At 49.3% G+C, this 22,497-nt stretch overlaps 5 protein-coding genes across 7 annotated transcripts; 3 read left to right on the forward strand and 2 right to left on the reverse strand.

The window, feature by feature from the left end:
• Window positions 1-2,660: 2,660 nt before the first annotated feature.
• On the forward strand, window positions 2,661-5,619 carry LOC143002353 (uncharacterized). The gene is made up of 8 exons (XM_076152425.1): window positions 2,661-2,819; window positions 3,230-3,411; window positions 3,503-3,682; window positions 3,918-4,029; window positions 4,319-4,455; window positions 4,589-4,666; window positions 5,072-5,188; window positions 5,301-5,619. The coding sequence occupies exons 2-8, from the start codon at window positions 3,232-3,234 to the stop codon at window positions 5,451-5,453; spliced, it is 957 nt and encodes a 318-aa protein (XP_076008540.1). The 5' UTR covers window positions 2,661-2,819; window positions 3,230-3,231; the 3' UTR covers window positions 5,454-5,619.
• A 1,435-nt stretch (window positions 5,620-7,054) lies between these two features.
• Window positions 7,055-9,818, reverse strand: unc50 (unc-50 homolog (C. elegans)). The gene is made up of 6 exons (XM_076152428.1): window positions 9,689-9,818; window positions 8,849-9,117; window positions 8,614-8,734; window positions 8,359-8,498; window positions 8,119-8,226; window positions 7,055-7,675 (listed from the first exon to the last, which is right to left on the reverse strand). The coding sequence occupies exons 2-6, from the start codon at window positions 9,114-9,116 to the stop codon at window positions 7,539-7,541; spliced, it is 774 nt and encodes a 257-aa protein (XP_076008543.1). The 5' UTR covers window position 9,117; window positions 9,689-9,818; the 3' UTR covers window positions 7,055-7,538.
• A 496-nt stretch (window positions 9,819-10,314) lies between these two features.
• On the forward strand, window positions 10,315-15,776 carry ndufs1 (NADH:ubiquinone oxidoreductase core subunit S1). 2 transcript variants are annotated; one of them, XM_076152491.1, is made up of 19 exons: window positions 10,315-10,426; window positions 11,179-11,255; window positions 11,384-11,475; window positions 11,549-11,656; window positions 11,798-11,874; window positions 11,990-12,071; window positions 12,401-12,531; window positions 12,632-12,817; window positions 12,906-13,040; window positions 13,143-13,263; window positions 13,384-13,517; window positions 13,621-13,749; window positions 13,850-13,979; window positions 14,058-14,218; window positions 14,394-14,548; window positions 14,662-14,837; window positions 15,089-15,223; window positions 15,329-15,401; window positions 15,485-15,776. In XM_076152491.1, exons 2-19 carry the CDS (start codon window positions 11,183-11,185, stop codon window positions 15,574-15,576), a joined length of 2,190 nt encoding a protein of 729 aa, XP_076008606.1. In that variant the 5' UTR covers window positions 10,315-10,426; window positions 11,179-11,182; the 3' UTR covers window positions 15,577-15,776. The 2 variants fall into 2 exon arrangements, with proteins under 2 accessions (XP_076008606.1, XP_076008605.1); XM_076152490.1 differs by having other exon boundaries at window positions 13,143-13,257; window positions 13,369-13,517.
• Window positions 15,777-16,077: 301 nt separating this feature from the next.
• On the forward strand, window positions 16,078-18,571 carry ddrgk1 (DDRGK domain containing 1). Its single transcript, XM_076152427.1, has 8 exons — window positions 16,078-16,265; window positions 16,622-16,768; window positions 16,848-17,005; window positions 17,181-17,282; window positions 17,403-17,525; window positions 17,628-17,666; window positions 17,734-17,839; window positions 17,940-18,571. Exons 1-8 carry the CDS (start codon window positions 16,178-16,180, stop codon window positions 18,098-18,100), a joined length of 924 nt encoding a protein of 307 aa, XP_076008542.1. The 5' UTR covers window positions 16,078-16,177; the 3' UTR covers window positions 18,101-18,571.
• cars2 (cysteinyl-tRNA synthetase 2, mitochondrial) lies at window positions 18,501-22,421 on the reverse strand. Of its 2 annotated transcripts, none has more exons than XM_076152423.1 (16): window positions 22,071-22,421; window positions 21,754-21,804; window positions 21,471-21,588; window positions 21,307-21,378; window positions 21,080-21,185; window positions 20,892-20,972; window positions 20,671-20,800; window positions 20,420-20,553; window positions 20,234-20,301; window positions 20,091-20,157; window positions 19,862-20,000; window positions 19,655-19,778; window positions 19,421-19,516; window positions 19,090-19,302; window positions 18,639-19,020; window positions 18,501-18,590 (listed from the first exon to the last, which is right to left on the reverse strand). In XM_076152423.1, the coding sequence occupies exons 1-15, from the start codon at window positions 22,274-22,276 to the stop codon at window positions 18,925-18,927; spliced, it is 1,701 nt and encodes a 566-aa protein (XP_076008538.1). In that variant the 5' UTR covers window positions 22,277-22,421; the 3' UTR covers window positions 18,501-18,590; window positions 18,639-18,924. The 2 variants fall into 2 exon arrangements, with proteins under 2 accessions (XP_076008538.1, XP_076008537.1); XM_076152422.1 differs by having other exon boundaries at window positions 18,514-18,598.
• Window positions 22,422-22,497: the final 76 nt, after the last annotated feature.

Genomic DNA, 22,497 nt, shown 5'->3' on the forward strand with positions numbered 1-22,497 from the left:
GAACAACTGCTTGTACTCGAAATTTTTAGCACAACTACAAAGCCTCTCTATAGATAGCGGAGAGGAAATGAGGCTGCAGCACTCATCCTGCTCTGCCATTGTACAGCTGGCAGATGTGTGCATGGGCGTGTGTGTGTGTGTCCGGTTCAGCCAGGAGAATTACTTTCCTCTTCCTACGTTGTGTGAGAGACTTCAGCTCGGGGTATTTGGTCGCCAGGGAATGAGACAGCGGGGAGAAAACAATAGCACGAGTAGATGGGAGTTAGAAAAGACCGAATCCTCGACCCGCATGTATGTACGGGTTCATTCTGACTTATAGAACAAGGCCACACACACACACACACACACACACACACACACACACACACACATACAGGGTTTCCTGCCCTCCTCCTCCTCCTCTGTCTCTTCATACCATCAGTACAATCTGACTCTCCGCCCCTTAGGAAACCCACCAAAGAAGATTCTGGAATAATTCAGCAAGGACAGGAACATGCGGTTCCAAAGGCGGAGTTCTTCACCATAAACCATCTTTGGTCATACAAAAGAGTATTTCTACCACTAACTTTCCTTCTTAGTGTTTGTCTCTGACACACACACCCACACACACACACTAGATTAATTTTCTTTAACCAGCGTGACTCATAAGGCATCATCACCTTCTGTTTATGCACTAAATGTCTCTCTGTAATTTTTTCCTTTTTTTTTAATGGGAAGGGGGGGGGGGGTTGGAAAATGAGTGTGTTGCATTCTGTGTGAGAAACAGGAAATACTGGGAGAGGACAAGCTGTGTCTCCTGCTTTCCTGCTGTATGAGTCTGAAGGCTCTCAGACTGCCGCTGTGTCTCTGCTCAGGCGTGTCTCTGCTCCGTATGTGAGGTCAACTCCGTGTTTGGAATCTGGCCCATATGTGCCGACCTGCTGAGCTCCCGTCGGCACAGTGAAACTCTGGCTGTTGTTTGTAATTATGATGCAATTCAGATATGGTTTTATGCTCGAGAAATGTTTCTGCAGGCCGAGATCAAGCTGACAGCTCAGATTATACATGTACACACACACTTTATTCTTCTGGGACACAGAGGAGCAGAGGTGATGATACCTGAATAAAATCATTGAGGGGGTTTGTAGGAGGTTTTAGTTTCTGTAAATGACTAAATAACAACTAAATACAAAAACTGTGGAAACTAAAGAACTAAAAGAAGGAAGAAAAAAATGAAATAATTAAAATGATTGATTCAGTTCATAGAAGAATAATACTTTGTTTTTTTAAAAGGTCTTACTGCATTTTTATTTTCATTTAATCAACAATTAGTCCTCTCCCTCATCTAAAGGACAGAAACAGCAATAACGTCTAAGTGTGTGTGTGTGTGTGTGTGTGTGTGTGTGTGTGTGTGTGCGTGTGTGTGTGTCCTGGTAACCCACTGACCCCATCAAAGCAGCTCCACCACTGACTCCTGCAGGATGACCAGGGTGCCTGCTTGGGAGGAGCCTCTGTGTGTGTGTGTGTGTGTGTGTGTGTGTGTGTGTGTGTGTGTGTGTGTGTGTTACCTTTACATGTGTGTTAATCAGACTTCTAAGCACTGCAGTCTGCTTGTTTACATTCCAGGAGTCCATTTAAAAAAAAAAAAGGCATTTACTAGAGATGTGTGTTATTTTTACTTGCAAGGACAAACAAGTCAACATCAGAGTAAATGTGATATAATGAAGATACAAGGCTGATAGGTGCTGTTGTGTAGAGGTGGACACAGAGGAGACACAGTTTGGGCTGTGGACTCTGGACTGGACTGTCACCTGCTGGAAGACTTCAGGAGACTGCAGAACCTCCTACAGGTGTGATGAACGGCACCAGAACCCACAGAACCCGTCTAACACGGAGCAGACCTGAGCTGCAGACACCACGGGGCGGTGTCTTTAACGTGTTTGACGAATCTCTGTCCCTTTCCTCTGCCTGAGCTCTCACAGGACCGAAGAGTCGAGTGTCTCTGAGCAGAAAGTAGTCAGGTTCATGAGTTGTTCCCTCTGAGTCACTCTGCGTGTTTACTGGCTGAGTGTTTGTCCTCAGTATGATTAAAGGCAAAAATGTGAAACCTCACATGCAGCTCTGCTCTGGCATGAAACCTGGAAACTGTGCACGAGTACGGAACGAGCTGCGATTGAGCGGCCTGCAAAGATGAGGAAGAAGAAGAAGAGTGAAGAGGAGCAGAGCGACTGGTCCTGTTCTGACCCCTTCAATTGTGTTCCTGTTAACATGTTCACGTTTACCGGCGGTCCAACATTTGTAAACAAACCCTTGCACAAACGCTTGCACAGCACTTTGTGATTGGTCAGATGTGAACAGGAAGTGACCCTCTCACCTGGACTGTCTCCTTCTTCGCCCCCAAACACCATGGAGACGGAGCTCCAGCACCACGTGAGTGTCGCTTTGGATGCTTTTGTGTCAACCGGTGGTTTTGGTTCCGACCCGAGTGCGATCAAAGAACCGAACTAAAGGCGGGAACACAACTAAAGCAGAATGTGTGTGCGTGTGCTAAAGGCTAAAGGAAATTGAAGACACCTGAGACACAAACATACCTCAGCCTGAGGTGAGGGTGTGTGTTCAGGTGAGCCTCCAGTGGGTTGGCGGTTGGGCCGGAAAGAGAGCGAGAGAGAGAGAGAGAGAGAGAGAGAGAGAGAGAGAGAGACTCAGAAAAACTCAGAGAGCCTCAGAGAGACTCAGTTCTTCTCTTCTCTTCCTCTCTCCTTGACACTGTCTGTCCCGCTGAGGAGACAATAAGCAAAACGCAGGAGCGCAGAGTCTTTGCATTTCACCTAGAGCTGCAGGTAGGATGCAACTACACACACACACAGGTGCGCGCGCGCACACACACACACACACACAGACACACACACACACACACACACACATACATACATCTGTGTGGGTGGTGAAGCTTTCTGCAGCTGTAATGTCAAGAAGCTGATTGATGTTTGTAGTCTGTCTTTTCCTTTACGTCCTTGTTGGTGCCCTGTGGTCCAGGTGGTACACACACACACACACACACACACTTCACATAATCCAGATATGGATCCAGATCTCTCTGAACAGAGGTCCAGGCCTCTCTGTTGGTGGAACCACACCCTGCACGTCATGTAGAGTCTTGTGAGAGAGATAAACGCACCACAGGTCTGGAACAACGCCAGCTACAGATCACACATTCTTCTACCTTCCCCTCTTCTTCCTTTCCCTCTAGATATGATGAAGAAGCTGGTTATTGATGTGGACACAGGAGTGGATGATGCTCAGGCAATCATGGTCGCCCTCGCAGCCCCGAACGTGGAGATTCTGGGGATCACCTGTTCCCATGGTAATACGACCTTAGAGAACGCTTGTAAGAACACACTCCGGGTCCTGAAAATGTGTGAGAGGATGGACGTGAGTAAGCTGGAGTCATTGTTACTAAATGAAAGCTCCTCAGATCAATGATGTCATGGTAATATTCTGGTCTCCGTCATCATCGTCACAGATCCCAGTGTACCGTGGCTCCTCAGGGCCCCTGCTGGCCCGTAAACGCCATGCCGCAGACTTCCACGGCAAAGACGGACTGGGCGATGCCCCGGATCCAGATGCCCCGGGACTGGAGTGTCTGCAGGAGGAAGAAGCTGTGAAGGCCCTGATCAGGATCGTCAGCGAGAACCCTGGAGAGGTGGGTCAGGAGTACATGTAGGTTAAAGGTCACAGGCAATGAACACAACAGAGTTTCAGTCTAACCGGTTTGGCCTGTTTGGGTTTTTCAAACAGAGAGGGAAATAAGTACGGCACTGAAAAAAAGAGACGAAGCAGCCTGAAGGCAGCACGCCCTCCACAGCAGCAGTGTGTGACGTTGATGTGTTCTTGCGGGGACATGACAAGTTTCTTTCTGGTCGTCTCTCCTTCTGCAGATCAGTGTGGTTGCCATGGCGCCCCTCACCACCCTGGCCACGGCTGTGAAGGTGGACCCATCCCTTCCAGGAAAAATCAAAGGCCTCTACATCATGGGAGGAAACACTGAATGTACGCTGCCTCAGGTGGTTTTAGGATCTGGATCATCATCAGGCCGGTGGAGTTCTGACCTGGAAAAGTGCCACAAGTTATTCTACTATATTCCAACCTTCTTCTCATTTTTTTTATTTGATTTACTCCCACCAACATTTTCTGACCGATGAGAGCAGCCGGTGTTCCCTTGTGAGCTTTGATTACATATTTTGGTTTGCTTAAGATTGCAAACAAACCACAGGTCTGTAAACAGCCCAGTCTCTCATTTTCTCATACAGTGAACCTGTGTGTGTGTGTGTGTGTTCAGCCAGGGGGAACACCACAGTGTGTGGAGAGTTTAACTTTGTGACTGACCCTGAGGCCGCCTACATCGTGTTGAACACATTCTCCTGTCCCACCTTCATCGCTCCATGGGAGTTCAGCTGCAGGAACAGCCTGCCCTGGGTGAGCACGTCGTCCCGGCAACCGCTAAAATGCAATAACAGTGTTTGCCAGGGAAGGAATTGTGAAAGTTTCCCTATTTCCGGAGTGGTAGGCTCAGACGTAATCATGACTGTTTGTTTTCTTCTTCGCTCAGTCTTTCTGTGACACTTGGCTGGACCAGAAGACTGCCAAGGCTCGATTCATGGAGAGGATCTTCAGCCACACCAGAAAGGTGAGCAAGGCATCAGGCGTCACAACGGAATGTGCTGGGAACAATGAGACAGATAAGAGGAGTAAAGATGTTGCAATACCTTGAACAGTATCTGACCTGAGTGTGTACGTGGTGACATTAATGGGCAACACAAGTTCTGTGACAAAGCTTTCATAGTTTGAGGTTTTTTGTTCGTATCCATTGAAGGACTCACACAGTGATGGAATGTTTCCATATCACACAAAAGCACGTTTTCCCACGTTGGTCATGTGCTCCTCATATCAGACTGAATTTCCCCTGAACACCATTGCAGGTAGTGCAGGGGTCTCCAACACGTAGTACCTTGCGCTACTACGTGTTGGAGACCCCTGATGTATTGAAATCCATGGCTCACTGAACCTCGTCTTTGTGTCTTGGTTCCTGCAGATGATCCAGACGGTGCGATATCAGAAGGAAGTGGTGGGGGAAGCCACCTTCAACACCTGTGACGCCTACGCCATGGCTGCTGCCATCGACGACACGCTGGTGACGGAAAGCGAAAAGGTCCCGGCGGTGCTTTTATAACATCGCGTTCATGTCGTAGATCTCCTCGTCTGTCTGGAGGGAGCTGATCTCTCCTTCACGCCCACAACCTCTGCTCCTCTTCCTCCTCAAGGTTGCCGTGACAGTGGAGCTGGAGGGGACCTACACCAGAGGCATGATGGTGCTGGATCACATGGAGCTGCTGAAGAAGGAGCACAAGGCTACCATCATGAAGAAGGTCGACTTGGAGAAGTTCAAAAAAATGTTGATGGCCTCACTGAAATAGTAAAGTAGCTTCCATGTTCCACTCAGGTACCTGGAAGAGTTTGTTGTTTTCTTGCTTTGTTCATGTATCACCACAACAATGTTTCTACAGGAAACAATCTCTATCTCCTCCTTCTTCACATAACACAAGAACATAGCAATGGCAATAAAGTTGCATTTATTCAGAAGTATGTTTGCATATTCAGTACTTTAAGTCTTTATCCTTCACTTCTCCTTTATTAAGTCACTTTGATTGTCCCGCCCGTGGAGGCTTTAAGCCGTGGTGAACCTGGCCCAGGTGGGAAGTGTCCTGAGTGCTCCTCCGGCCCAGTAGGTGGCAGCATGTGTGCTGAGTTTAGAGGGTTTCTGTGTATTTGTCTGTGTTTCTGCTCACTTGGTTGACGTGTGAAGCTTCAGCAGAGAGAGATTTGTTTGAGTATGACATCACCTCGCTGCAAACCTACTGCAATCGCTCTCTACAACCATTGGATGTCAGTGGTGGGACAGGAACGCTAACTTCTGAAGCTGATTGGAGAGATAAGAATGCAGGTTTGTCAGTCATGAGGTTTGAGTCGACACAGAGAGCTGAAGTGAAAAGAGCTCAGGTTATCATTTCATAAAGCTCAATGTTGCTTTATTACATTATTCCACAGTTTAACAGTGTAACCAGGCCAGGCGGAGGTAACGTGAGGATCTAAGTGCGGTTTGTTGGAATTTACTGCAGTCATTCTCTCATAAGCTCAGCAGGCTGAACCTGTAAATGCTTGATTCAGTGCCACGCCTTGGCACAGAGGGAAACTCAGGCAATAAACCTCAGGAACAAGCTGAGATGCTTTCACTGTGGAACTCCTAACAGTTTTCACCAAGTTCAGATGGAGACGGCTCAGGCTAGTTCTGCAGGCTGGTTCTGGTCCACAAGCCCACCGTGCTGTGACAGTCCATGTTCCAGCCAAACACGCTCTGCTGTTTTCTTCCACGACTTGGTAGCGTCCACTGTGACCTGCTGTGGACTGACTCCAGGTCTGTGGGCAGTTCCTGGATGTCCCTGGGATGTGAAGGCCTGATGTGACTCCTGCTCTCCTGCTGCGGCTCAGACTGGAATCAGGCAACTCTGGACCCGTTTTCACCCGTTTTTTGTTAAAGAACAAAAGGTAAAATAATACAAACGCAGGCACTGACTCGTGAAGGCTCATGAGTTAAGACTAGACTTAGACTCTAGTCACAAACGGACTGGTGACTTCAGGCTTCCAACAACAAGATCCCAACATGAAGGTGAATCTAACAGCTGGATTAGTTTTCATGCTTCAGCACCATGAGCCCCTGAGCAGAGAGGTGGGCTGTGAACACAGAGGCTCTGCAGTCCTCTGGTGTTCCAGCTCCACCACATGATGTGAGGCAGTTATTACAAAGTCCTGCTTCAGATCCTTTCTGCTGAGGGGAACACGGATTCAAACACTCACAAATGCAGAGGTTTCTCTTTTCGGGCTGTAAGGACTCGTCAGCCACATGTGCTCCTAAGTGTTCTCTGGCACCTCCACACCTACAGTAAACTGGCTCACCCTACTCAGAAGGGGAAGCAGGAGTCCCATTTAATGATGGAGAACATTAAACTGAGGCAAATCATTTAAGTTAATAAAACATTTTATTGAAAGTGCTTAGGAATGTACACTTCACCAAAGACCCAACAGTCACGCTCGCATTCAACTTTCCTCCACAATAAGCAGAACAAGTCAGAACACTGAAGCAGCAGCAAGCAGCCCCGCTGTGTCCATGACAACCTGCCCGCTCTCTATTTACAAATCATACAAACCCAGCCCGCGTCTGCTTATGTCCTCCTCTTCATCACGAGTCCAAACAAAAGACCGTCCACTTACTTTGCAGCTCAAAATGAGAGCCAAAGGGAAAATCAACAGAGTGGCTGCGAGCCGCGTCATAAGGACTCACTGGTCACCCCAAGTGAAGCAGCACCCAGCGCCCCCGCAGAGGGCCGCCACTTCTCAACCACATGTTGACCAACAGCAGCCAGGAGTGGACTCGGTGTCACCTGGGAGTGAGTTGTGAGTCGGCCTGGAGCCGACCTGCGCCCGACGTCAGAAGCGTGTTGGTTCTACTGGACTCTGTACTTGTAGAACCAGCAGAGCCCCTGTGTGAAGTTCCAGCCCAGCGAGATGGACAGGATGTAGACCAGGCCGAGGAGGGCAAAGGGGTAGAGCAGCACCGCCGTGTTCTTCAGGAAGGGCAGCGCTGTGAGGGCGACACGACATCATGCAGGATTACTCTTTACATCCTCGTATCCTTAACATCATGACAGACTAACTGAGTGTTGTTGCCGTAGCGCCACCTTCTGCTGGAGCGAAGCCTCACTCTGTACTGAGGCCACACCTCCAACAGAGTCTGGGTCCAGCAGACTCATTTATTTGGGAGGTAAAACTATTTTAAATGGTGGAAAAATTTAATTAGGCCGCAAGAATATGAATTCAATGTTTTGGTAAAATGCCCATATAGTAAAAGTGGCTGTTACAGCGCCACCTTCAGGATGGACAGCACCAGAATGAAATGGGTTCTCCCCTTGTTTTGAAATTCAATAACTTTCCAGAGATGATTAGTTTGAGATCTCAACATCTGGAGATCTTTGTTCTGTGAAAATGTCAAGAAAATTCAACTCAGCGCACTCGAGTCTGACTCACTGTTATAGCCTAAGAAGGTGATGTAGAGATAGTAACCGATGGCGACGAGCCACAGTGTGTTCCCCACAAAGTAGCCCAGGAACCATTCTGAGTTTATCACCACAATATCTGAAACACAGCACAGAGAGAGAGAGTGAGAAGCCGCACACATCCGCGCGCACACACACACACACACACACACACACACACACACACTCTACAGCAGTTGGTAGTGCTTCTGAGATCAAAACAAACACTCACGATTGATGAAGAAAAGCTGCAAGAAGTGCAGGATGACGAGCAGAGGGTAGAAAGCATTGAGGTGCACGTCGAAGGCGTAGCCCCACTCCACGTCAAAGTTTCTGCTGGGATGTTTCAGCAGGTACTTGTTTGTGACGACCCTGCGACACACACACACACATTATAGGAGTGTCTCTCACACACACACACACACAGTATGGAGCACTGATTCTGCAATGCTGTCCCTTCCAAACAGAGGTGCGACTCCAGACTCACCACATGAGCGTGGATATGAGCAGGCCCACGCCGATGCAGTCCACAAACACCACCCACAGCAGCAGCTTCAGGGTCTCCAGGAGGCCCATGTCCAGCACCAGACCGAAGCCCACCGTCGACACTGCCAAGGAACAGGAAAGGAAGCGTTAATGAAGGAGTTAGCGCTGCTGCTATGAGGCTCCGGGTCCTTCAAGACTCGGGCCTGTGTCTGGATGACTTCATGACGCAGACCTACCGCACAGCCAGACGCTGAGCAGGGTCAGGAAAGCCGGGTCGTCCCTGGCCCACTGGTCCTTGGTCTGTTTCCTGTAGTGGAAGTTGCGGTAAACTCTCTGCGGCGACGTGAACAGGTAGAGCATCTGCCACAGGGCAAACTCAAAGTCCATCTGCCTGAAGTGGAGCAGACGCCGCAGGTACTTGTAGCGTTTGGCGCCGGCTGTGTGGCGAGCGGCGTCCCGGGAGGTGAGGGGCCCGTTGGTCTGTGGTGAGGTGGTTGGCAACATGCTGGGACAAAGAAACAAAGAGACAGGTATGAGAGGAGCACAGGTGAGGGGAAGTTCAGCGAAGATGAAGACATCAGAGCAGCAACATTTAATAAAATCTAGACTGAAAACTGTAAATGTAACAAACCTTAAGTAAGACACGTTAAAGAACATCCCATGACACTTTAAACCTTCTTAAAGTTGTCATGAGAAGCTTCTGGCTGAATGTTCAACTACAGTTAGATAAAGTTAGAAAACTGAACAAACTCAAACGTAGACCTGGAGGTACGTGAACACAACACCGAGAGGGGCTGCTGAAACACGACTAAACAAGACAACAAAACAGTAACATTCACATTAGATCAATATGTGGTTTGAGGCGTGATATCTGTGTTAAATCACGACATTACGGTTCTCCTTCACTGAGGCCTGATACTGTTTACCTGCGTGTTTTGTTGACGCTGTTGGCTAGTTAGCTTGCCGCCAACAACGATAGTGACTAGGCGCGTCTGTAACTGTGACATGAAGAAAGACGCGCTTCGTTTCATAGAAGCTGCTTCGTTAAACGGGGCGCCGCAATCTGATATATTTACCTGTTTCCTTCGTTTGTTTTTCATAAGAAAACAGCCGCGCGTCCTGTCAGTGGGTTAGCGTCTCTGTAGCTCCGACGCTGCTTCCGGAAATGTCCAGAAAACGAACACGTGGCTACTTCCGCCGACGTCACTCTCATGATGGTAAATGTAGTCCTGCAACAAAGCAACGCACTTTGAAAGTGAACTAATTTCGCAATGATTTTCCTCGGAATGTTTTACCCCAAAATTCACAAAACATCCGGCGAGCAGTGTGTGGATAAAACAACTCCAAAATAAATCAAATGTCGTAAACTTCTTGAAAATTGTGAAATGTTGTGAAACCCAGAATGTCCATTTTCTTTACAATTAATTTGTTTTATGATGTTATATACCGGTTTTATAGGCACGCTCTCTTCTCGTTTCTTTTTGTGTCATGCAAGCAATTTGTTACGATTATAACTAAAGTTCAAAACTGTACAGGCATAAAATACATATTTTTCCAAAGCCAGCATTTTACCTTTATTAAATTTTTGTCACATGCATATTTATTTAGCTGTGCATTTATCCGTGTGTGTAAATATGTCACGTGTTGTTTTGTAAAAAGAGTTACGAAAGAAAACGACCTTTATTGTGAAATATGACTTCAAACGGAAGTAGCCGGCGAAGGTACTTCCGCTAATCACGCCATTGGATAAATAAGTCACTGGTGGTATCGGCGAGGTTACCGCTGTTCTGGTCAAGAAGGCCAAATAGCGAAAGGTAGGACGATGTAACTCCATCTGCATGTTTTAAACGCAGTGACGCGTGTTTTGTGTCGCAGAAGCAGCAGCTGAGGCGCTGTTTGACCGCGGCGCTCCGGTGTCCTTGAGTAACTCTGAGCTAACAGCGTTAGCCTGTAAGCTACACGTCCCCTCTGCGCCGCTGCTGCCTGGTTTGCTCCCCTGTCCGGTCCAGTTTGACCTGTTAACCTCACCAACTCAGCGTTTGTGTTTAACTCGACCCCGTGTCCTCTACGCGGTTCTCAATTAGAACCAACGCGTGTCTCCTTTAAGGTTTACCGCTGCTCGGCTCAGCAGAGGGTTGTTGACAAGTCAGTGAGATCGAGTTAGCGAGTTCTCTTCACCCTGCAGGCGCTATCAGCATTTAATGATCCCTATTGCATCGTGACCTTAGGGTCATGAGGGTCCATTTGCCTCCTGACGTGTTGTGAGATATATGGAGTTAAAGTTCTGCCACTCTGATACATGGAGTATTTAACCTAGAGCCTACTTCAAAAGGTTACACAACTGAGCCCTCACACACATCTGATCCTTCTGTGATGAAGTGTTTCTGAGTAAATCATCATGTTGGTGCTCAAATCATCAAAGACTGGAACGTCAAGTCACAAGTCCCTCACTTGGAGTTTGATCCCCTGAGCGAGTCCGAAGCTGCATCATGGTCTAAATGTCTCTTTTCTATGGAATCATCTCTAATCTCACATGCATGTTTCCCTCTGTGTGTTTTTCTTTCAGCATCATGTTGCGTCTTCCACACGTGGGCCGAGCTCTAGCCGGAGCAGCCAAGAGCAACCTGGCTCCCTCCAGCACAGGTGAGTGTGTGTGTCTGTGTCTGTGACTGTGTGTGTGTGTGTGTGTGCGTGTGCGTGTGCGCGCGCGCGTGCTGGGTCCATTCTTCCTTCATCTCACTGACGTTGGCCCTTGTGTGTGTGTGTTTCAGTGCGTACTGCAGTGCGTGCTGCCAGTAACATGGTGGAGGTGTTTGTGGATGGGAAACCAGTGGAGGTGGAGCCTGGAACCACCGTCCTGCAGGTAACACAGACGCCATGCAAGGCTTTCCTGCTTTCCTGTTGTTGTTGTTGTTGACTGTTTGTTTTGTCCTCAGGCCTGTGAGAAGGTTGGCATCCAGATCCCCAGGTTCTGTTACCACGAGCGTCTCTCTGTGGCTGGAAACTGCCGCATGTGTCTGGTGGAGATTGAGAAAGCCCCAAAGGTAACTGCAGGGTTCTGTTCAATGCTTTAGTGAAAGAGAAACCCTGAAGCAGAATGTTATCATCATGTCAGAGGTCGTAGCTCAGGATGTTCATAATAGCGGCGTTGTGATTGATGATGTGTGCTGTCCTCTGTGCCTCAGCCAGTAGCTGCCTGTGCCATGCCGGTGATGAAGGGCTGGAACATCCTCACCAACTCAGAGAAGACACGCAAAGCCAGGTAGGGACCAGAAGGATCACGGGCCATCATCTGTTTCCTGTCAGAGGCTTCAGGAGCTTCAGGCTTGGAGCTTCTCGTGGCATTGCGGCTCACGTGTGTGTTTGTGTCTAAACAGAGAGGGCGTGATGGAGTTCCTTTTGGCAAACCATCCTCTGGACTGCCCCATCTGTGACCAGGGAGGAGAGTGTGACCTGCAGGTAAAGCCACGCTTCCTTTTCTCTCCATCAGTCGATATTGTGTTAGCATCCGTGTCAATTGAGCCTTTCCTCATAAGGTTACAGAGAGACAGGGGGTGTTTGTATTTCCTAGTGCCCCTCGTTTCTTATTTACCAATTTGACTGTGAAACATGTGTCATACAGAGCCAATGACTGCTCACCCCCCCCCCCCCCCCCCCCCCACACACACACACACACACACACACACACACACAGACACACAGACACACAGACAGACAGACAGACAGACAGACAGACAGACGCGCACACACACACTGGGCTAACTTCCCTGCGCTGGTTGTGTTTCTAGGATCAGTCGATGCAGTTTGGCGCAGACCGCAGTCGCTTCTTGGAGGACAAACGAGCAGTGGAGGACAAAAACATCGGGCCGCTCATCAAAACCATCATGACGCGCTGCATCCAGTGCACACGCTGCGTCCGGTGAGTCCACACGGGCAAGAGACCAGGGACATGATGGTTAGGGGTTGAATAATTTGGATCCTCTTCATCATGAATTCCCTTGTTGTTGTTGTTGCTGCAGCTTTGGCAGTGAGATCGCCGGCGTGGAAGACCTGGGAACGACGGGTCGGGGCAATAACATGCAGATCGGGACGTACGTGGAGAAGATGTTCATGTCGGAGATGTCGGGTAACGTCATCGACATTTGTCCCGTGGGCGCGCTCACCTCCAAACCCTACGCTTTCACCGCACGGCCGTGGGAGACCAGGTAGGACGGGTTTGAGTCTCCAGACGGGACGCGGTGTTGCTTTACTTCAGGGTGTTGGTTTGAGGTGCTAAGCTGTCTGCATCTGTAGGAAAACAGAGTCGATCGACGTGTTGGATGCTGTGGGCAGCAACATCGTGGTGAGCACCAGAGGAGGGGAAGTGATGAGGGTCCTGCCCAGGCTGAACGAAGACATCAACGAAGAGTGGATCTCCGACAAGACCAGGTGAAACACAAAGAGCTCCAGAAGAACCCAGCTGGAAAAGTGGAAAATGTCAGTGTGAATTTGACTTGAATCCTCTGCGTGTGTGTGTGTGTGTGTGGTCAGGTTTGCATACGACGGTCTGAAGAGGCAGAGGTTGACCCAGCCGATGGTGAAGGACGCCTCAGGTCAGCTGACCTCCACCACCTGGGAGGATGTGCTCACACGCGTGGCTGGAGCAGTAAGTGTGTGTGTGTGTGTGTGTGTGTGTGTGTGTAGTGTGGATGTGAGGGCAGATTATGGTCCCTGTTGTCTTATTGACTGTGTGTGTGGTGCCTGTGTGTGTGTGCAGCTGCAGGGCGTGCAGGGCAGCAGCGAGGTGGCAGCCATCGTGGGCGGTATGGCAGACGCTGAAACTCTGGTCTCCCTCAAAGACCTGCTGAACAGATTCAACTCAGACAACCTCTGCACTGAGGAGGTGTTCCCCATGTCAGGAGCCGGGTAAGAGTGTGTGTGAGTGTGTGTGTGTAAGTCTTCAGATCTCCAGATTTGGAGCGGCCTGTTGTGTGAGTTGTGACTGGACGTGTTGCTCTGTGTCTTGTAGCACTGACCTGCGCTCCAACTACCTGCTGAACTCGCGCATCGCTGGCATCGAGGACAGCGACGTCCTGCTCCTCATCGGCACAAACCCACGCTACGAAGCGCCGCTGTTCAACTCCAGAGTCCGCAAGAGGTAAACACACGTACACACACATACACAGAGCGTCACATATCTCTGCTCGTGCCCCTCCCCTCCTCACCTCTCCTCCTCCTCTGCCTTGTCTCCCTCTCAGCTGGCTCCACAACGAGCTGCGTGTTGCCGTGGTCGGTCACCAGGTCGATCTGAGTTACACATACGACCATCTAGGGGAGGAGACTTCAGTACTGCAGGACCTGGCTAATGGCACACACCCCTTCTGTGAGGTAAGGGACACCCTCCCACACACACACACACTAACACACAGGTATATGACCCCTATATGACCTTGTATCTGCCTCCAGGTCCTCTCAGCCGCTCAGCGTCCCGTCGTGATCGTGGGCAGCGCCGCTCTGCAGAGAGAAGACGGAGGCGCCATCCTGAGTGCCGTTTCCACCATCGCTCAGAACGCCAGAGTCAGCAGCGGCGTGGAGGAGGGCTGGAAAGTTCTCAACGTCCTACACAGGTATGGCTGGAGACGAGGGAGGGAGTGAGTGAATGGAGACGGCGAGGAGAAAACAAAGACTCCACAAGCTTCTGTCCTGTCTGTTCATGTTAATGACGGTGATCGAATACATTGGCTCGCTATTACACTTGAGTTGCTCTGACCTGTATGTGTGTGTCTGTGTGTGTGTGAGCAGGGTGGCCAGTCAAGTAGCTGCTTTGGACCTGGGCTACAAGGCCGGCGTGGACGCCATCAGGAAGAACCCACCCAAAGTCCTGTTCCTGCTGGGTGCTGATGCTGGGTGCATCACCAGAGCCGACCTGCCCAAAGACTGCCTCATCATCTACCAGGGTACACACACACACACACACACACACACACACACACACACACACACACACACACACACAATGTGAGAAGGCCTCAGTTGATTCCTTTACTCAACACAACCGATGTGTCTTCAGGTCACCATGGTGATGTAGGAGCGCCCATGGCCGACATCATTCTTCCCGGTGCAGCGTACACGGAGAAAAACGGCACATATGTCAACACGGAGGGGAGGAGCCAGCACACCCGGGTGGCGGTGACGCCTCCTGGGATGGCAAGAGAGGACTGGAAGATCATCAGGGCCATATCAGAGGTGAGGGGAGGGGCACCGTCTCGCTGATGCTCTGCAGGAAGCTCTGCCAAATGATTAACTGACCTCTGTGTGTGTGTGTGTGTGTGTGTGTGTGTGTGTGTGTGTGTGTGTGTGTGTGTGTGTGTGTGTGTGTGTGTGTGTGTGTGTGTGTGTGTGTGTGTGTGTGTGTGTGTGTGTGTGTGTGTGTGTGTGTGTGTGTGTGTGTGTGTGTGTGTGTGTGTGTGTGTGTGTGTGTGTGTGTGTGTGTGTAGCTGGCTGGTGTGCCACTGCCCTACGACTCTGTGGACGAGGTGCGATCCAGACTAGCGGAGATTTCGCCTAATCTGGTCCGGTATGACGACGTAGAAGAGGCAAACTACTTCAAACAGGCGAATGAACTGGCTCAGGTATTTTAATCACACACACACACACTCACTTCAGTCAGAAAGGCTTTTAAATGTGTGTTTGTCCTGAAACTGGAGACAGTAATATTTTGCTTCATGTTACATCAGGCGGTGGACCAGACGCTCATCGCCGAGCCTCTGGTGCCTCCTCAGCTCACAGTGAAGGACTTCTACATGACAGGTCTGTGCTCAAACCAATGATGTCAACGTTTTAATGACTTTTTATTTGGATATTTAACCCATTGTTGCGTGTTGTGTGTTAAGATTCTATTAGCAGGGCTTCTCAGACGATGGCCAAATGTGTGAAAGCTGTAACTGAAGGAGCAGCTGCTGTGGACGAGCCTTCAGTGTGCTGAACAAGACCACCGCTCACTCCTCTGCCGCTACGCGCACACACACACACACATACACACATGCTACAATATCCCTCTTTAATTTAAAATTGTCTTGGTTGCTTGTTGTATACTACTTGTTGTTTTCACCAGGTGAGAACATGCTTTGTTGAATTTAAACTAAGACACGTATGACATGAATAAAGACCTACATGCTTACTTGACTCCAGTCTGACCTCCTTCATTGTCTGAGATTAAACCTTCTTTACTGCGGAATGTTTCACTAATCTGTTTATTTTTATAAAATTGTCTGATTACACACACATTTAAATCCTCCAAACATCCTTTATGAACTCGTGATCACATATAATGCCATAGCAACCACCTACAACACCCAAACTAATCAATCGACCGTATGGTGGCGCTGTAACAACACCAGTTGTATTTTATAAATCACTTGCGTCATTACACGGTGTGACCACTAGATGACGACACACGTTCACCTACACCGCCGCCGCCGCTGTGCAAACACAAACGAAGAAGACCAGTAGCTGTGTGCTCATTAGCATAGCGGCGCTGACGCGTCGTGTTCTTTATGTCAGATTAACGCAGATATCAAACTAACATGGACGTCGCGTTGTATCTGATCGCCGCGGCTCTGCTGATCCTCCTCATCCTGGGCGCGCTGTCGGTGCGGAGGAAAACACAGGAAGGTGAGTTTACCCAGCATCGAGCTAAGCTAACTGTTAGCTCCTAACTTTAACTCCTTAACTTCGTCATTTAGTAAGATTAAGTTTGTTTAATTCAGCTCAGTCTCATTCTTTGTCCGCCAGATTATTGTGTTCATGTCACGTTTCAGCTGGACGCTACGTAACGTCACAGCTGTCACACATACACACACACACACACACACACACACACACACACACACACACACACACACACACACACACACACACACACACGGTCATCAAGTACCTTGGCTGTTGCAATGCTTGCAAATTATAAAAACAACTGAGTAGATTTTTAATTGTTATATAAGTTTTTACATTGTGCCCTCTGTGCCCAGCCGATGTGGAGCAGAGGAGGGATGTCGTCCGTGCAGCCGGCCCCCCTCAGCGGGCGGCAGAGGAGCGAGGAGCCGGGATGCCTCGGCGGAGGAGGAACCTGGCCTCTGTGATGGCAAACAGGAGACCTCAGAGAGACGTGATGGAGGGTGAGGACACCTGAATGCACCTGCAGGTTAGTTTACTCTGCTGTGCACCGACCTGAGGAGTGTGAGGTGTTGCTTTCAGAGGAGAATCTTGTGGCGGAAGCAGCAGCGGCAGCAGCAGATGAGGAGGAAGAGGATGGTGATGAAGAGCAGCAGCAGAGCTCCCAGCCTACAGCAAAGATAGGAGCCAAGAAGCAGAGGAAGCTGGAGGAGAAGCAGGCCAAGAAAGCTCAGCGGGAGGTGAGAGTCTGACATCTACACCAGCACAGAGAGAGAGTGAGTGAGTGAGTGAGTGAGTGAGTGAGTGAGTGAGTGAGTGAGTGAGTGAGTGAGTGAGTGAGTGTGTGTGTGTGTGTGTGTGTGTGTGTGTGTGTGTGTAAGAGAGAGAGAATAACCCAGTGTGTGTTGTGCACAGGCCGAGCTGGAGGAGAGGGAGGAGAGGAAGAGGATGCAGGAGCTCAGAGAGCAGGAGAAAAGGCAGGAGGATGAGAAGGAACGCCTGCTGGAACAGAAAGAGGTGACGGACCGAGTCCTCCAGAACTCTGCTGGACTCAAATGTCTGACATCATCATCATCATCATCATCAGTGTCCAGTGGCTGAATGAGTCAGTCTGATGTAATGTGTTGCGTCTCTCAGGAGGAGGCGGAGTTGCGAGCCAAGGAGGAGCAGGAGAAGCGGGAGGAGGAGGAGTACCTGAAGCTCAAAGCCTCTTTCGTCATAGAGGACCAGGGAGAGGAGGAGCAGCTGACGGAGGACCAGGTCAGACCGCTGCACCTTCACCTTCACCCAAAGAGCCATTTGTAAACTGTGTTTGGTACTCTTATCAAGTGCCAACTGGTGTTTTGTTTGTTCTCCACTCAGTCACGCAACCTGCTGCAAGAATTCATCCAGCATATTGAGGTAAAACACAAACACACACTTCTCCTGAGGCCCGTGCACACACTGACCTCTACATTCTGGCCCACAGAGCTCTAAAGTGGTCCTGCTGGAGGACCTGGCTTCTCATTTTGGGATGAGGACTCAAGATGCCATCAGCAGACTGCAGGACCTGTTGGCTGAGGGCTCCCTCACAGGTGAGACCTCCACATCTGGATCCCTGGGGACGCAGCTGCTGGTCTGGTCTGGTCTGGTCTCTCACTGTGTGTGTGTGTGTGTGTGTGTCTTCCCCCGCAGGAGTGATCGACGACAGAGGGAAGTTCATCTCCATCACGCCACAGGAGCTGGACTCTGTGGTCCAGTTCATCAAACGCAGAGGCCGAGTGTCCATCACAGAGTTGGCTCAGGCCAGCAACTCTCTGATCAACCTCACGCCTGAGAGCCGCAGCTCAGCCTGAGGGACACCTGGACTGGTTTAGGTTGGTTCAGTCCAAAAACCTCTCTTCTTCTTGTGTGGTCTGCAGATGAGCAGAGACACTTTAGTGTCACTGAGAGACTCCCAGGTCCACCAGGGTCTACGTGTTCTGTTCTGTTCTAAGTTCTATATGGAGGAATGTGTGACGGGCGTGCCGTGATGAGCGGTCGGGCTCCATCATGGCTGAAGCTGATTTGTCATCTTTAATTAAAAAGAATTGAAAACCCATCGGTGATTAACAAGACTAAACATTTCTGTCAACCAAAATGAGTGTGTGAGGTCAATCTGATGTGTGACATGATTTAGGTTGGTACATCACACACACGTATGAAGAAGCTGTAAGTGTCTTGTTGTCATGGAGATAAGCTATCTTGTCTCCCGATATGCAAATGTAATTGAATTTTGTCTGATGTTGAATGTTTGTTCATCACTAAAAAGTAGCTTTGTAGCTGTGTAGCTTTGTAGCTGTGTAGCTTTGTAGCTGTGTAGCTTTGTAGCTGTGTAGCTTTGTAGCTGTGCACTTTTTCACTTTAAATGGTGACGAGCAGTTTTCTTTCTTCTGTTTGGCTCAACTGACAAACACATTCCCACAACACGACTTTCTGGAGTAATAACACAGATGATGGCTGAGGCAGACGGGCTTTCACCATAAATGTCTAAATTTCTTTACATCATCGATACAATTCAACACAACTATTAGAAGTGAATGTACAAACAGAAAAGATTAAAAAAAAGCTTGAGAAATGTAATTTACAACTAAATCTCTGTCAAAGTCCACAGAGAGACGAGTCGTTCTGTTTGTTGTTGTCATGGGAGCGTTTCCTGCTCTTTGTCCAGAACTTCCTGTCCTCCCAGAGTCGGTCTTCTAAGGGAAATCTCCCAGGTAGACGCGGCTCCTCTGTCCTGAAACCACAGCAGCTGGTTACAAATGTCTCATTTCCCTTTCAGAATGCAGATAAAAGTCCAGTTTACCTTTATCACCACACCCAGGGGTGCCAGGTCGTCCCGCAGGGCGTCGCATGCTTTCATTAGAGGGAGTCGCTCGGGGTGAAGTCCGGCTTTTTTAGACGTTCCGGTTGGCTGATCCTGACGAGCTAGCGCGAACGCTCGAACCTCGCTTCTGAAACGAGTCAGCTGCTCGACCACGGCCTCCACACGCGTGTCATAGTTCACCGTGTCGCCATCCTGAGCAGCAGAGATCAGATTAGTGTCTGGAAGGTTCGGATCTGGCAAGAAATGACCCTCATGTTTTGGGGAAGGAAGGGTTTGAAAGTCAGATGTTCTCTGTGTTCTGAGTTCTCACCTTGTGCAGCAAGTCGATCCCAAAAATGTCTAGAACTTCCCTGATGTAGGAGACCATCGCTCCCAACACCACAGGACTGCGCGCCAATCCATCAGACTGCAGAGGAAACAGGAGTGATACGTTTTGTGTGTGAGGGTAAGTCGGGTTTTACCACCAAAACTAAGATAGGAATGTGACATTTCGGCGTAGAATGCAGATTGTAAAGGTCCTTCTAAGACCTTCACAGCCAGTTACCTTAGTAACGGGCTGTAGCTGGCGATGTCCGTGGTAAACCAGGTTCATCACGGCGTTGATGGCTTGTGGCGTATCAAAGTCGTCTACCAGAGCTGCTCCCACGCTGGCTTTAGCCTCAGCCAACCTGGAGAAACAAAGCGTCTCAATGTGCGTTTGCCTCGTGGCCTGTGGACTCTTAGGGGTCAGACAGAGGAGGGAAGCGACTACCTCTCCCAGAGAAAGGCCTCCTGTAGGGCCGGGCACAGCAGCTGGCCCTTCATGTAGGCCTCCACGTCATGGAGGAAGGTGGAGATGGTTTCCAGAGAGCTGCGGGCCTGCTGCATGCTGCCGTCGCTGTAGTCGATGGCTGTGGAGACACCAGAGAAGGTGAGGATGTGGTCCCACAAACCAGAAACAACCAGAACAAAGAAAGAGAATGCAACAATGAATTAGTCACCTGATCTGTATTTTGTCAAGAGGCAAAACATCCGGAATTCATTGGCAGAGTAAGACTGAAGGAAATCCTGATGTATGAGAGGAAGAAGATGGAGTCAGACAGCGAAGACATCATTAAGGCCAGACGAGGAGATTATTGTTTACCTTTATTGTGATGTAGTTCTTTAAAGACTTGGACATTTTCTCTGCACTGCCTCTGAGGTGTAAGTGTCCTACAGACGGGGAGAACCACAACAGGCCACAATGTGTTTGAGGAAGCAGAATCTTTAAGAGGAAGTAGATCAATTGGGTTAGAGGAAATGGATTACGGGGGTTGGATTTGGGATTTACCCGAGTGCAGGAAGTAGTTTCCCCACTGCCCACACTGGTGATAGGCTTCACTCTGGGCGATCTCGTTCTCGTGGTGGGGGAACGCCAGGTCGATGCCTCCTGAGTGAATATCCAGCTGACTCCCAAACACGGAGCTGCAGTGTGATCAAAGGTTGAATGTGCATGTTAACTCTCTGACTGTCTCATTAAAAGGTATCAACACAGCAGCATGTAGCAGAGGGGGCTACAGGGGGGCTACAGGAGGGGCAAACCTAGACACGGTAGAACACTCAATATGCCAGCCGGGTCTTCCTCTGCCCCAAGGAGACTCCCAATACGGCTCCTGAGGTTTGGAACGCTTCCACAGAGCAAAATCCCTGGAGTCTCGTTTATCTGTGCTGCCTGGAAAACAAAGTAGTTTGACGTCTATTAGCAAAGCTGCCGTCCACATTTAGTTCAGGGTTATAGCGACTAAAGCTTCAGCTCTTCTTACCAGGTTCACTCGGAGGATCAGAAGCTCCTACAAACTTGCCGTAGCGATCGCCGATGGACCGGATGTCAAAATACACGTCGCCTACAACCAAAATGAGAAGTCACAAACGTTGAGGGACAGTTGAGGACAGACTGGAGAGCGGCGAGGAGAGGACACTGCTGAGGATGGACCGGGGACACATCAGTCACCTTCTTTAGTAGCGTAAGCGTGTCCATGTTGGATGATCCGCTCAATAAAGGAGACGATGTGGTGCACGTTCTCTGTGACTCTGAGATACACAGCAGGAGGAGTCACCTGGAAAACACATACACACACTTTTACAGATCAACACACACACCTGCTCTGCTTTCATGTTTACTCCAACAACTTCATCTAAAGGTCAAGATGTAACCTTTGACTCCTGCTGCACTCACACCTTTAATGATAACATGTCCTTCTTGAATTCCTCCTCAAACATCCTGGCCAGGACAGTCGGGGAGACGTTTTCCTTCAAAGATTAGGGAAATAAGTCATCTGAGTGAAAACACAGTCCACAGAGTACAGAACACGCATGTCACGGGTCACGTAGAGCCATCTGACCTCCAAACTTCTCTTGATGATTTTGTCATCGATGTCGGTGATGACCATGGCGTGGACGACTCGAATGCCAAACACTCTGGACAGGATCCTCTGCAGGATGTCGAACCTGACGTACGAGCTGCAGAGAAGACATGAAGCAGGGGAACAAATCACACGGACACCAGGATAACACGTGTGAAATGTGAGTATGATGGTTGTGCTTCCATACAAATACAGCCTGTTACTAAATACACAAAGACTTAAATGTGAACATGTTGGGTTACAAAAATGTTCATGTACTCACCATGCATGACCCAGGTGGGCGTGGTCATATACAGTGGGTCCACAGCTGTACCTGAGATGCAAACACACACACCGTTTATCCTTTTGAGACCTGATTTGTTGTTGTTTGTTGCTGTTTTGTCATGCTTTGTTTTCTTGTGGTATTTAGACCACCAGCAGGCAGCACAAAAATGTCCAGACACGAGGACAACGGGGTTAAGTTAATCACAATGAAGTATAATGTGTATGGAAGGCAATTTTTTGTCCCCATATGAGGACGCAAGGTCTCAGGAGGATGGACGTGTCACAGTGTGGGATCAGAGGACTAGAAGCTCATACCAGGTCGCTACTCCTTCTCTTGCTAGAATGAGAGGCTCTTTTTGTTTGGTCAAGCTGTTGAAAGTCGTCAGCCCAGTGTCATGTCCACTAGGCTTAATCCATTTTCTCCCTGAATCAAAACAGGATCCACTTGATCTTCGTGGGACGGAAAGAAGCCCACGCAGGACCTTCAGTTTCCGTAACACTAACCGCACAGATTCACTCATAGTACAGCTAGCGAAGTGTGGCGCAGCATGAAGTCAGGCTGTCGCTATTAACACGGCGCATATACTACCTTAACGGCGTTAAATGCACCGAAGAACTTCTGATAATATGTCACACACTTAACTGTCACCCCTGTATCGAGCTAGCAAAATCTCGCGAGAATCTTGAACCATTGAACGCGCCGGTCTTGCGCTGTGTTCAGGTAATGTAGGAAATTGGTCAA

This window comes from Genypterus blacodes, unplaced genomic scaffold, assembly GCF_046128005.1.
Source record: "Genypterus blacodes isolate CSIRO-AG114 ecotype Tasmania unplaced genomic scaffold, CSIRO-AGI_Gbla_v1 ptg000056l_1, whole genome shotgun sequence".
Taxonomy (NCBI): domain Eukaryota; kingdom Metazoa; phylum Chordata; class Actinopteri; order Ophidiiformes; family Ophidiidae; genus Genypterus; species Genypterus blacodes.